The 13,510-nt window shown below is 44.0% G+C and overlaps 1 protein-coding gene across 2 annotated transcripts in view; it reads right to left on the bottom strand.

Moving 5' to 3' along the window:
* The window catches only part of LOC140387534 (protogenin-like), a 189,615-nt gene that overhangs the window by 98,003 nt on the left and 78,102 nt on the right, over window positions 1-13,510 (bottom strand). For both annotated transcript variants that reach the window (XM_072470756.1, XM_072470757.1), the window contains exons 3-4: window positions 11,173-11,317; window positions 1,723-1,856 (exon numbers count right to left, since the gene is read on the bottom strand). In XM_072470756.1, coding sequence (XP_072326857.1) covers window positions 1,723-1,856; window positions 11,173-11,317 — 279 coding nt within the window. The remainder of the gene's footprint in view (window positions 1-1,722; window positions 1,857-11,172; window positions 11,318-13,510) is intronic.

Genomic DNA, 13,510 nt, shown 5'->3' with positions numbered 1-13,510 from the left:
CCCACGCAGACACGGGGGAAACCTGCAGACTCCGCACAGACAGTGACCCAAGTGGGAATCGAACCCGGGACCCTGGTGTGTGAAGCAACAGTGCTAACCACTGTGAGGGTATATAGGATATAGTAGTAGAAATTAATTTTAAAATGAATAAGTGTGGGGCAGCAGTAGCGCAGCAATTAGCACTGCTGCCTCAAAGCGCCGAGGTCCCAAGTTCGATCCCGGCCCTGGGTCGCTGTCCGTGTGGAGCTGGCACATTCACCCCGAGTTTGTGTGGGTGTCACCCCCACAACCCAAATATGTGCAGGGTAGGTGGATTGGCCACGCCAAATTTCCCCTTAATTGGAAAAAATTAATTGGGTACTCTAAATATATATTTTTTTAAACGAATAAATGTAACATAATTACTTGCGAACATATGAATTAGAAGCAAGAGTAGGTCACTTGACCCCTTGAGTCTGCTTGGCACAAGAAGATCATGGTTGATCTTATTGTAACCTCAACTCTACATTCTTGCTTACCCCCAATATCCTGTTACCCCTTGCTTGTCAAGAATCTACCTCCACCTTCAAAATATTCAAAAGTTCTGCTTCCACTGTCTTTCGAGGAAGAGTGTTCCAAAGACTCAACCTTCGGAGAAAAAAAATCTCCTCATCCGTGTCTTAAATGGCGAGCCCTTGTTTTTAAAATGGTGACCCCCAGTTCTAGATTCACCCAAAAGAGAAAATATCATTTCCATATTCATCCTGTCAATACCCCTCAGGATCATATATGTTTCACGTTCCTGACAATTGACAAAATTGCTTCATGTGGCTAAAATAAGTATGGACCATCAATTCAAAGTAAACTTGGATAACAACGTCATTGACTACATTGGGCAAGAGTACCATATATTAAAAACTAGCAGAAAAATCTACATGCAACATTTCAAGAATGAGTTTGATCTTGAAACTGACTCGGGTAGCCTTGCTGGCAATTTGGTCATTGCAATGGAAAATTTGACCCATTATATTGATGACTTGATCAGTCAAATCCAAAGGGATGCTTTGTGAAAATAGTTATTTCTCGCACGATCATGTTCCTAGCCAGGGATGAAATCAATTCCATCTTCATCATGATTAAGTTGATCTCTTCAAAAGACAATTTGTCTCAAGAGTTTGAAAATAAGACTAAACAGGGATGACATATCTGCACGTCTATTGCAAGAGGGAGTTGAGGACAGTTTGATCAGTTCAACCATCCACCGCTTTTAGCATTTCCATGACAAACTAGGCAGCACGGTAGCAAAGTGGTTAGAACTGTTGCTTCACAGCACCAGGGTCCCAGGTTTGATTCCTGCTTGGGCCACTGTCTGTGTGGAGTCTGCACGTTCTCCCTGTGTGTGCGTGGGTTTCCTCTGGGTGCTCCGGTTTCCTCCCACAAGTCCCAGAAGACGTGCTGTTAGGTGAATTGGACATATTGAATTCGCCCTCTGTGCTCCCGAACAGGCGCTGGAGTGTGGCGACTAGTGGTTTTTCACAGTAACTTTGTGCATGTTAATGTAAGCCTACTTGTGACAATAATAAAGATCATTTAACTTATTATTATTTAACTTAATTTTCATGTGCACTTTTTTTTGAAAGATCCGATGTAGCGATCATGGAATATCTTCAGCTGTGAAGTTGAATGCAAAGCCTAATCCATTATTGGGCTTTGTTCAGGAGGAGAAGCTTCTCAATTGCGTACCTGGAATAACAGTCAAAAAGGCTTCCGCGCTCCTGCGCCTATTTGCGACATTGGTTGCAACACAACGGTACTGCCCGGCATGTCGTCCTTCAACACCGTAGATCTGAAGAACTCCCGTTGGCAGAGCAGTTATCCTAGGAAGAGAAAGAGATGCTGTTTTTGAACATTTTGGTTAAAATGCTCGAATTGTGCAAATTTCTAGCAGAAGTGTGGTAATGCAGTGACAACAGTACCAATTCCATGCATCACAGTAACTCTTGTGGCTAATCATTGGCCCAGGCTTTGCAGCAAGCACAGAGGAATGATGCTCACTGCTGACCAAGAAAAGCTGCCCAGAAAGAATTAGCAGGCTCTAGAGTGTCAATTTCCTCTATTCCGTGTATTTCCAGTGTCACCTATGGCACCTAATTACAGTGCAGCCAACCTGATGATCTAACCACTAAATTGAATTCTCAGTCTGCAAAGGTGCAAGTAAAAAGCAGGGATTTGGTCACATTTTAGGACACTGTAAAAAAAGCGAAATAAACATTGGAACATTCACATGGGTCTACGGTAAAATGTGAAATAATGTGCAAACTTATTTTTATTTTAAAAACAATAGATATTTTTAAATGTTGATGAAATAAGACTCCACAATTGTAAAATTAGATTTCACAGTCAGAGAGGTTGTCCAGTAATTGTGATCATATAATGGTTGCAGCACAGGAGGAGGCCATTGGTCTGTCATGCCTTTTCTGGCCCCCTGAAGGAGCAATTTTGCTTGTGCCACTCATTTGCCTTTTGCTATGCAGTTTTCCTTTTCACGATCCAATTTTCTTTAGAAAGCTTCAATTCACCCTGTCCGCATCACACTCAGAAAGTGTGCTCCGGGTCTTAACAATTTTCTGCGTGAAAAAGCTTTTCCATATGTTGCCATTGCTTCTTTTGCCAATACCTTAAATCTGTTCCTCTGGTTTTTGGCCCTTCCATCAAAAATAATAATACAAAAATAATCTTTTTTTTTGTTTATTATAAATTTAGTGCACCCAATTCATTTTTTTCCAATTAAGGGGCAATTTATTGTGGCCAATCCATCTACCCTGCACATCTTTGGGTTGTGGGGGCGAAACCCACGCAAACACGGGGAGAATGTGCAAACTCCACACGGACAGTGACCCAGAGCCAGGGTCGAACCTGGGACCTCGGTGCCGTGAGGCAGCAATGCTAACCACTGTGCCATATAAGAATAATCTTTATTAGAATCATAGAATTTACAGTGCAGAAGGAGGCCATTCGGCCCATCGGGTCTGCGCCGGCTCTTGGAAAGAGCACCCTACTTAAGACCATGCCTCCACCCTATTCCCGTAACCCAGTAACCCCACCTAACCAGAGCACCCGGCGGAAACCCACGCAGAGACGAGGAGAATTTGCAGACTCCACACAGACAGTGACCTAAGCCGGGAATCGAACCTGGGACTCTGGAGCGGAGAAGCAACTGTGCTAACCACTGTGCTACCCTGCTGCCCTGTCACAAGTAGGCTTATTGTCACAAGTAGATTTACATCCACACTGCAATGAAGTTACTGTGAAAAGGCCCTAGACGCCACAATCCGGCACCTGTTCGAGTGCACGGAGGGAGAATTCACCTAAAGTCTTTCGGGACTTGTGGGAGGAAACCGGCACACCCAGAAGAAACTCACACAGACACAGTTTCTGCAAACATAGATACAGTTTCTAGCCAAATAGTGTGTCCAGACCCCTCATAATATTGAATAACTATCACATCTTCCTCATCTCAAAGGAGAACAGCCACAGGTTTTCCAGTCTTTTTGTGCAATGGTGACCCTCATTCCTGGAACCATTCTCATTAATCTTTTCTACCTTCTATAATGCCTGCACATCCTACCTAAAGTGTACTGCACACATCTGGACAAATTTTCCAGTTGATGTTGAATCAGTGTTTTACGCAGGTTTAACACGATTTCCTTGCTTTAGTGCTCCATGGCTCTTTTGCTAAAGCCCAGAATGTTGTATGCATTATTATCCGCTCTCTCAATCTGTCCTGCACCTTTAATCATTTATTCACATATACACTTTTGACCCTGAACCACCTTTAGATTTTTATCTGTTATTTTGTCTCATCTCTCTGCACAATTTTGAGGAAAATGAATCACTTCTCTGCATATCGGTCACTTGTCTGCCCATTCCATCATCCTATCTATAGCTGTTTATAGTTCTACACTATTTTCCTCATAGTTCACAATACTTCCCAGTTTCGTATCATCTGCAAATTTCGAAATTGCACCATGTACAACAAGGTCAATAACATATACTGGAAAGAGCAGGGGTCTGAATACTGATCGCTGGGGAACTCCATGATAAATGTTCCTCTCATCCAAAAAACAACTGGTCACCACTGCTCTCAGTTTCCCGTCAGTCAGCCAGTTTTGTACTCATTTGACTGCTATCTATTTTATTCCAAGAGCTATAACTTTTCAAAAAAGTCTGTTCTGTGGTACTTTGTTGGAAGTCATGTACACCAAATCAACAGCATTACTCTCATCAACCATCTGTTGCCTCATTTTTAAAAAAATTTTGAGTACCCAATTCATTTTTCTAATTAAGGGACAATTTAGCATGGCCAATCCACCTAGCCTACACATCTTTGGGTTGTGGGGGCGAAACCCATGCAAACACGGGGAGAATGTGCAAACTCCACACAGACAGTGACCCAGAGCCAGGATCGAACCTGGAACCTCGGTGCCGTGAGGCAGCAATGCTAACCACTGCACCACCGTGCTGCCCTCTGTTGCCTCATTGATAAACTCAACCATGTTAGTTAAACATGATTTTCCCTCAACAAATCTATGCTGATTGCCCCTAATTAACCCACATCCCCCCCCCCCCCCCCCCCAGTGATTAATTTTGTCCCAGATTATCATTTCTAAAAGCTTTCCCACCTCACAGGTCTGTAATTGTTGGGTTTATCTTTACAACATTTTAAAATATGGATGCATTTGCAATTCTCCAGTGCTCGGGAAGATTGGAAAATTATGGCCAGTGTTTCTGCAATTTCCACTCTCACTTCCCTCAATATCCCTGGATGCATCACATCTGGTCCTGGTGCCTCATAAAATTTAAGTGCAGACAGCCTGTCTAATACTTCTTCTTTATCAATTTTAAACCTTTCAAGAGTCTGAACTACCTCCTTTTTTTCCATGACCTTGGCAGCATCTTCTGTGGCAAAGACAGGTACACAGTCTGCATTTAATATTTCAGCCATGCCCACCTCCTGCATTATCCTGATAGCCTGTTATGTCTTCGCTATCTAGAAATCTATAATTCTTCCATCTTGAACATACTCAATGACTGAGCCTTCACAGATCTCAGAGGTAGAGAACTCCAAGATTCATCACCCGTTGAAATTTCTCCTCATCCGGTCCTAAACGCCTACCTCTTGTTCGGAGGCTGTTCCCCCTGGTTCCAGACACCTCCAGCCAGAGAAATCATCTTTCCTGCATCTGCTGTGTGGAACCCTTTAAGAATTGTGGATGCTTCAATTAGATCACCTCTTGTTCTTCTAAACTCTAGAGAACATAGGCCCAGTTTCCTCACTCTTACCGTCCCAGATATCAGTTTGGTGAATCTTTATTGTACTCTCTTTATGGCAAGTATATACTTCCTTGGGTAAGGAGACCAAAACTGTGTACAATACACCAGGTGCAGCCTCAATAAGGCTCTGCACAATTTTAGAAGGACTTCTTTACTCCTATACTCAAATCCTCTTGCAATCAAAGCCATAAACCATTTGCCTTGCTAATTGCTTGCCGCAACTGCATGTTAACTTTCAGACTTCCCAATCCCTCATTGCACAGAAATATTCGGAATTTCTGTTTTTTAGACCAAAGTGAAGAACTTCCACATTTTTCCATATCATATTTCATCTGCCATGTTCTTGCTCATTTACTGAGCAATGCCTAAATCCCCTTGAAGCCTTAGCACCCTCCTCACAATTCTTGTTCCCACCTAGTTTTGGGTCTTCAGCAAACTTTTATATTTAGTCTGGTTCTCAATTGTATTATCTCTCTGACATCTGTGATCTTAATTTCCATCTCTTTTGCCATCCAAGGACCTCTGGATTTGTTTGCCCATTTGCCTTGACTGTACTTATTTAACCATCTCTTCTTTAAAGGCAGAGGGTGATGAATCTTGGACTTTTGCTTGCTAGCCTTCAACTCCAACTCCAACTCATCTGGGTCAGATCCATTCCAACCACACTGAAGTTGGCTTTCCCACAGTTAATGATTCTCACCCTGGATTGCTCCTTGTCCTTTTTCAAAGCCAACCCGAGTCTTATGATACAATGATCACTGTCCCCTAGATTTGACGTTTGAGCCAACTCATTGCCAAGAAACAGGTCCAGCAGTGCCTTCGTTCTCATTGAACCAGAAACATACTGTTGTAGAAAGTTCTCCTGAACATATCTGAACAACTCTTGGCCCGCTCTGTTCTTTACTGTCTATAATCAGTTAAATGAAGCCTCCACCCACCCCTCTCTGTAATTTATTTGCAGATTTTGTCCACTACATCTTTCCAATTAGTTGGTGGCTGATACGAGCAATGTAATTACACCTTTTTCGTTCCTTGGCTCGAGCCAAATAGATTCTGTCCTTGACCCATCTGGAATATCCTCACTTTCCAGCACTGCAATGTTCTCTTTTATGAATATGGTCACCTCTCCTCCTGTTCTTCTTTTTCTATCTTTCCTGAACATCTAATTTCCAAGAATGTATATGGTTTCTTTGAGCCAAATTTCTATTATCGGCACAACATCATATTTCAATGTGGTTACCTGCATCTGAAATTACCAATCTTATTTAGTACACTTTGCGCGTTCCCATACATGCACTGTCACCCTAATTTAGATTTGACTGCTTTCCCTCTTACACTGAACCTATCTTACAATTTCCTACTCTTGCAAAGAATGTTGAGAGAGATGGATGGTGCATGTCAGGATCCCTCAAGGATTACCTTCCGATTCTCTACCAAGTTAGTTTAAACCCTCCCCAACACCACTAGCAAATGACCATGCAAAGAAATTGGTCCTTACCCTGTTCAGGTGCAAATCACCTGCCTGTGCCATTTCCCCCAGAACTGATCTCAAAGTCTCAAGAATCTAAAGCCCTCCCTCTTACACTATTTCGCCAGCCATGCATTCATCTGCTCTATCCTATTTCTGTACTCATTTGCGTGTGGTACCAGGACCAATCTGGAGTTTACCAATCTTTGAGGTCCTGCTTGCTAATGCTTACCTAGCTCCCTGACCACAGGACCACATCGCTCTTTCTACCGGGGCACGGTAGCACAGTTGCTTCCCAGTTCCTGGGTCCTAGGTTCGATTCCCAGCTTGGGTCACTGTCTGTGCGGAGTTTGCACTTTCTCCCAATGTCTGCGTGGGTTTCCTCCGGGTGGTCCGGTTTCCTCCCACAGTCCAAAGATGTGCAGGTTAGGTGGATTGGCCATGCTAAATTGCCCTTAGTGTCCAACAAGGTTAGGTGGAGTTACTGGGTTAGGAGATAGGGTGGAGGTGTGGGCTTAGGTGGGTTGCTCTTTCCAAGGGCCGGTGCAGACTCAATGGGCCGAATGGCCTCCTTATGCACTGTAAATTCTACGATCTATGATCTATCCATGTTGCCTGTTGACTTTGCTTTGCAACCAGTGGCATCCTTGACCCGGACACCGAGAGGCAACATAACAACCTGGATTAATGTCGGTGCCTGCTGAAACACCCATCTGTTCCCCTATTGAATCTCCTACCATTATTGCTCTTCCAAATTTCTGAATGGCCCAATGTACAGTTGAGCTACCCATGGTGCCATGGACATGGCTCTGGCTGCACTCCCCAGGTGAACCATCACTTTCACCAATATTCACAACTGAATACTGGCTAGAGAGCAATATTCACTTGGGGGACTAATGTACTACCTGCATGATCCTTCTTGACTGCAAGACCCATTCTCTCTCTCCCTGCATACACTTAACCTGTGACCATATCTATAAAAGTACTGTCCACAAAGCTTTTCAATCTTGCGTCGCAGTGACACCAGCTGCGGATTAAGCTGCAAAACACACAGCTCAAACTATTGCAGCTGACAATACTTACCGCACAAATGGTAATATCCAGGACATGGAAGATGTCCTAGGGTTCCCACAATATTTTTTTTAATTCATTTTATGGGATGTGGGCGTCACTGATGAGGTCAGCATTAATTGCCCATCCCTAGTTGCCCTGAGATGGTGGTGGTGAGATGCTTTCTTGAACCGCTGCAGTCCCCGACGTGTAGGTGCAGCCACAGTGCTATTAAGGTAGGAGGGTTCCAGGACTGACTCAGCGACGGTGAAGGACCGATGATATATTTCCAAGTCAGGGTGGTGAGTGACTTGGAGAGATATCCAGGTGGTGGTGCTCCCATGTGCCTGCTGCTCTTGTCCTTCCAAATGGTAGTGGGCATGGTTTTGGAAGGTACTGACCAAGGTGCCTTGGTGAGTTCCTGCAGTGCATCTTGTAGTGGCACACAAGGCTACCACAGTTTGTCGATGGTTGTGGGATTGAATGCTTGTGGAAGGGGCAGCAAGCAAGCGTGCTGCTTTGTCCTGGATGATGTTAAGCTTCTCACGTGTTGTTGGAGCTGCACTCATCCAGGCAAGTGGAGAGTATTCCATTATACTCCTGACTTATGCCTTGTGGGCAGGCTTTAGGGAGTTAGGAGGTGAGCTACTCACCCCTGAATTCCTAACTTTTGACCTGCTCTTATAGCCACAGCATTTATATGGCTAGTCCAGTTCAGTTTCCAGTCAATCGTAACCCCCAGGATGTTGATAGCCGGTGATTCAGCAATTGTTTTTTTTTTTTTTTTTTAAATATAAATTTAGAATACCCAATTCATTTTTTCCAATTAAGGGGCAATTTAGCGTGGCTAATTCACCTACCCTGCACATCTTTGGGCTGTGGGAGCGAAACCCACGCAAACACAGGGAGAATGTGTAAACTCCACATGGACAGTGACCCAGAGCCAGGATCGAACCTGGGACCTCGGCGCGTGAGGCAGCAATGCTAACCACTGCGCCACCGTGCCACCCGATTTAGCAATCATAACGCCATTCAATGTCGTGGGGCAATGGTTACATGCTTTCTTTTTGGAGATATGGTCATTGCCTGGCACGAATGTTACTTGCCACATGTTAACCCAAGGCTGGAGATTGTCCAGGTCTTGCTGCATTTGGACATGGACTGCTCCTTTCTCTGAGTGGTCACGATTGGCAGTGAACATCGTGCAGTCATCCGCAAATATCCCCACTTCTGACCTTATGATGAAATGGTCATTGATGAAGCAGCTGAAGATAGTTGGGCCGAGAGCACTGCCCCAAGGAACACCTGCAGTGATGTCCTGGGGCTAAGATGATTGACCTCTAATCACCACAACCATATTGCTTTGTGCCAGGTATGGTTCCAACCAGCACCCTGATTCCCACTGACTCCAGTTTTGCTAGAGTTCCTTGATGCCATACTCGGTCAAATGCTGCCCGATATCAACGGCAGTCACTCTCACCTCAGACATTCAGCTCTTTTGTCCATATTTGAACCAAGGCTGCAATGAGGTCAGGAGCCGAGTGACCCTGATGGAACCCAAACTCAGCATCCACAAGCAGGTTATTGTTGAATAAATGCTACTTGATAGAGCTATCGATGACCCCTTCCATCACTTAACTGCTGATCGAGAGGCGGCTAATGGGGCAGTAATCAGCCAAGTTGGATTTGTCCTGTTTCTTGTGTACAGGACATACCTAGGAAATTTCCCACATTGCTGGCTAGATGCCAGCGTTGTTGCTGTACTGGAACAGCTGGGCCAGGGGGATGGCAGAACTGCAGAACTTAGAGCTGGTCTGTTGGTTCTGGGATCACTTTGTTTTGTCTATTACTTGGTGCTTATGCTGTTTGGCACGCCAAGTAGACCTGTTGTGTAGCTTCACCAGGTTGACACCTCCTTTTTCGCTATGCTTAATTTGCTCCTGGCATACCATCCTGCACTCTTCATTGAAGCAGGGTTGATCCCCTGGCTTGGTGGTAGAGTGGGGGATATGCCAGGCCATGAGGTTACAGATTGTGGAGGAGTACAATTCTGCACCTGTTGATAGCCCACGGCGCCTCATGGATGTCCTGTTTTGAGCTGCCAGATCGGTTTGAAGTCTAATCCATAGTACGATAATAGTGCCACAATTTGAAGACGGAACTTTGTCTCCACAAGGACTGTGTGGTGGTCACTCCTACCGTTACTGTCATGGACAAATGCATCTGTGGAAGGCAGGCAAGGATGAGGTCACGTATGTTTTGTGCTCTTGTTGGTTCCCTCACCACCCGCTGCAGTCCCAGTCTAGCAGCTATGCCCGGTGGCACTGCCATGCTACAGATTGAAATCCCCCATCCAGAGTACATTATGCCACCTTAGTGCTTCCTCCATGTTGAAGTTGAACACCCTCCTGACTGTATACTACTGTATCACCACCTCTGATGGGATGGCATGGTACCCAGGACAGGACATTATCTGTAAGGTATGATTCTGTGAGTTTCTGTTGCTTGACTAGTCTTGTGAGACTGGTCTCTGGGGGCACAAGCGGACTTTGCAGCGTCAATAGGTTTGCCATTGTTGTTTCCGGTGCCTAGGTTGATGGGTGGTCCATCTGGTTTCATTCCTTCTTGTTCCATTTGCAGCAGCTGAATACAACTGAGTGGTATTTCAGAGTCAACCACATTGCTGTGGGCCTGGAGTCAAATGTAGGCCGGGAAAGGAATTCCTAAAGGAAGGGAATTAGTGAGCCAGATGGGTTTTTTAAACAATGGTTTCATGGTCGTTGGTTTCATGGTCGTTGTTAGACTTTTAATTCCAGGTATTTTATGGAGTTTTTATATTCCATCATCAACGTGTTGGGATTTGAACCTTGGTCCCAAGAGCATTACCCTTCCTCTCTGAATTACTAGTCAAGCTATAATACCATTGTGCCACCGACTCCCCTTACGGAGTCTTTAAAAACACAATTACACCTCATTCAACAAGGCTTAACATTTTCAATGGTTCTTATAACAAGAGTAGTGTGTTAGAAAATTGAAGTACATGTCAATTCACAGATTCTGTTGATTACATCTGGAAGATTGCAACTGTGCAATTGGGAGGAGGTGCAGGGTTCACTGACAGAACTTCACCTTTACATGCATGTCAGTTTTAACACAACAATGCCAGACAGTTTTGCTGTCATATCAACCACAAAATCAAAGCTAATGTATTTCAGTGGCACTGGTAATAAATTTGTGCAAATAAACAAAATGTAACATCTACATAATTAAGGCAGCATTATGTTCCAAATCCTCTTTGTAAATCAGTGTAAAGTTACAGATTTTGCTCTCAGTTATATTACCTGTCAGTCACTAGTGGCAGTGCTGTCCGATTGAATTCCCAGGTTATGATTGGTGGAGGATTTGCATGTATCTTGCAGATAAACCTTGCTACTTCACCTTCATTCACTACTGTATGGACTGGCTGAACTTCAAATGGAGACATATCTGAGAATTAAAGGGACATTGCGAGAGTTAGACACTTGCACTCGTACATGCACATAAGCTGTGGGAAGAGGTGTTTCGATCATCATTGAGGGGGAAAATGATGGAACTCTAAATTCAAACTGAAACCTTATTATACAATTTTTAAAGAAATGAATATTAAATACCACCAACAGAGAGCAGACAACAATAGCTAGAAGGAAAATGGCACCAAAAGTTAACTTTTGGAATTATGGAAATCAACAGTGTTCATACAACATTTCCTTAGTTACATAGAGACAAACCCCACATCTTACTTTCCAAAAGCAGAAATTGTTTATTTGATGTCTCCCCTGCAACATTTAAGCTGGGTATACAGTTGACCAGGGGGTCTGACCAGCAACAAATACATATTGGTAATCACAATAGAGATTTGAGTGAATGGCACTCAACAGGAAGGAGCAGAAAGATAAACCCTGTAACTTACCCGGAGTGGCAATCAGCGGCAGATTGCCATTCCTGAGCGATTTATCGGACTTGAAATGTAAAGCACTAACCCACTCTACCTCTTCTCCTTCCCACCACTGCCGCACCTTGTCCACATTCGCCGCCCAATAATAATGAAGCAAGTTTTGTAACGCCAACCCCCCCCTGCTGCCTCTGTAGTAGGGTCCTCCCCACCCTCAGCACCTTCCCGGCCCATACAAAGTTAGAGATGATTGTGTCCACTTTCTGAAAAAAGGCCTTTGGTATAAAGATCGGGAGAGCCTGAAAGATAAACAAAAACCTTGGCAGAATATTCATTTTCACCACTTGGACCCTCCCCGCAAACGTTAAGTGCAGTGTATTCCACCTTTTAAGATCCTCCCTGGCCTCCTCCACCAGCTTTGTTAAGTTCCACTTATGGAGCCCCGTCCACTCCCTCGTTACCTGAATCCCCAAGTACCTAAACCTATCCCTCGCTACCGTAAATGGCATCCCCCCGATGCTCCCTCTGTCCCCTCATTATCCCCTGCCACTCTGCCGACCCCGAGAGCCATCGCCAATGGCTCTATGACCAGCGCAAACAGCAGCGGCGACAGCAGGCACCCCTGCCTTGTACCCCTGTGTAATTCAAAGCTTCGTGAGCTCATATCATTCATCCTCACCCTTGCTCTTGGCGCCACATACACCAACTGTACCCATGCCACAAATCTCAGCCCAAACCCAAACCTTCCCAAAACTTTGAACAAGTACCTCCACTCCACCCGATCAAATGCTTTTTCTACGTCCATGGACACCACCACCTCCAGTACCAGAGCTTTCGACGGATTCATCACCACATTCAACAGCCGTCTTATATTACTTCAACACTAGGGAGCCAAGCAGTTATATAGTACACACTTTAGATGGTTTAGGGATTATTTCTTAAAATCTTTAGCAAAACCAAGGGCTTGGTGACCCACTAAAATACGACACACAATATTAAACATTAAGTAGAAGTATTCCAAAATTCCCACTTCATGCTCGTAAAGTTGAAATTCTAAAACAAACCTTTCATGCATTAAATTAGTTCACGCAATCAAAATGGTAGCTTAAATTTCTGTTCATTAATTTTTGCTCAGAATACATACACATTTATACAGAGACACATTCATACAGAGGCAAGCACGTCAGAATTGGGCTAAATGTCCACCCTGTGTATTTCCCTTAACAACGAGCAAAAGCAGATCCTGAATCTATTTCCAATCAACGCAAGATAACCGAAAATGGTGGAAGACGGTTTTATGTAAACAAGATTATTTTGTGAAACATTAATCCCATTAATCATGAAATTATGAAACTAAAAATCCTAATGCTTCCTGTGCATTCCTAATAAATTCTGTAGCGACTAGCTCATTCTGTTAACAAAATGGACTTTACCAATGCGAAACGGACTTTTTCAATACAAATGGTTCACGTCCCACAGATGTTTTTGCCAGCAGTAATTGAAAGAAACCTGGTGAGGAGAGTCATTTCTCACACTCCAGGATCTGAAAGGAACTCCGAACTCTTTCAGGGTTGCACACTTGCAGATGTCAAAACTTCCCTCAGGATAAGTGATCATCTTGAGCCTCACCATGCTACCCACACAAATGTTGCTAACAATCAGAAAAAAACATTGCTCATGAATATTTCACACCTCTGGAAATTTGTCACTCACCAATATGCAAGAAAGGGATTAAATCCAAGTTTGTG

Source organism: Scyliorhinus torazame, chromosome 12 (genome assembly GCF_047496885.1).
Source record: "Scyliorhinus torazame isolate Kashiwa2021f chromosome 12, sScyTor2.1, whole genome shotgun sequence".
Lineage (NCBI taxonomy): Eukaryota > Metazoa > Chordata > Chondrichthyes > Carcharhiniformes > Scyliorhinidae > Scyliorhinus > Scyliorhinus torazame.
This window is presented reverse-complemented; position numbering and strand designations above follow the sequence as displayed.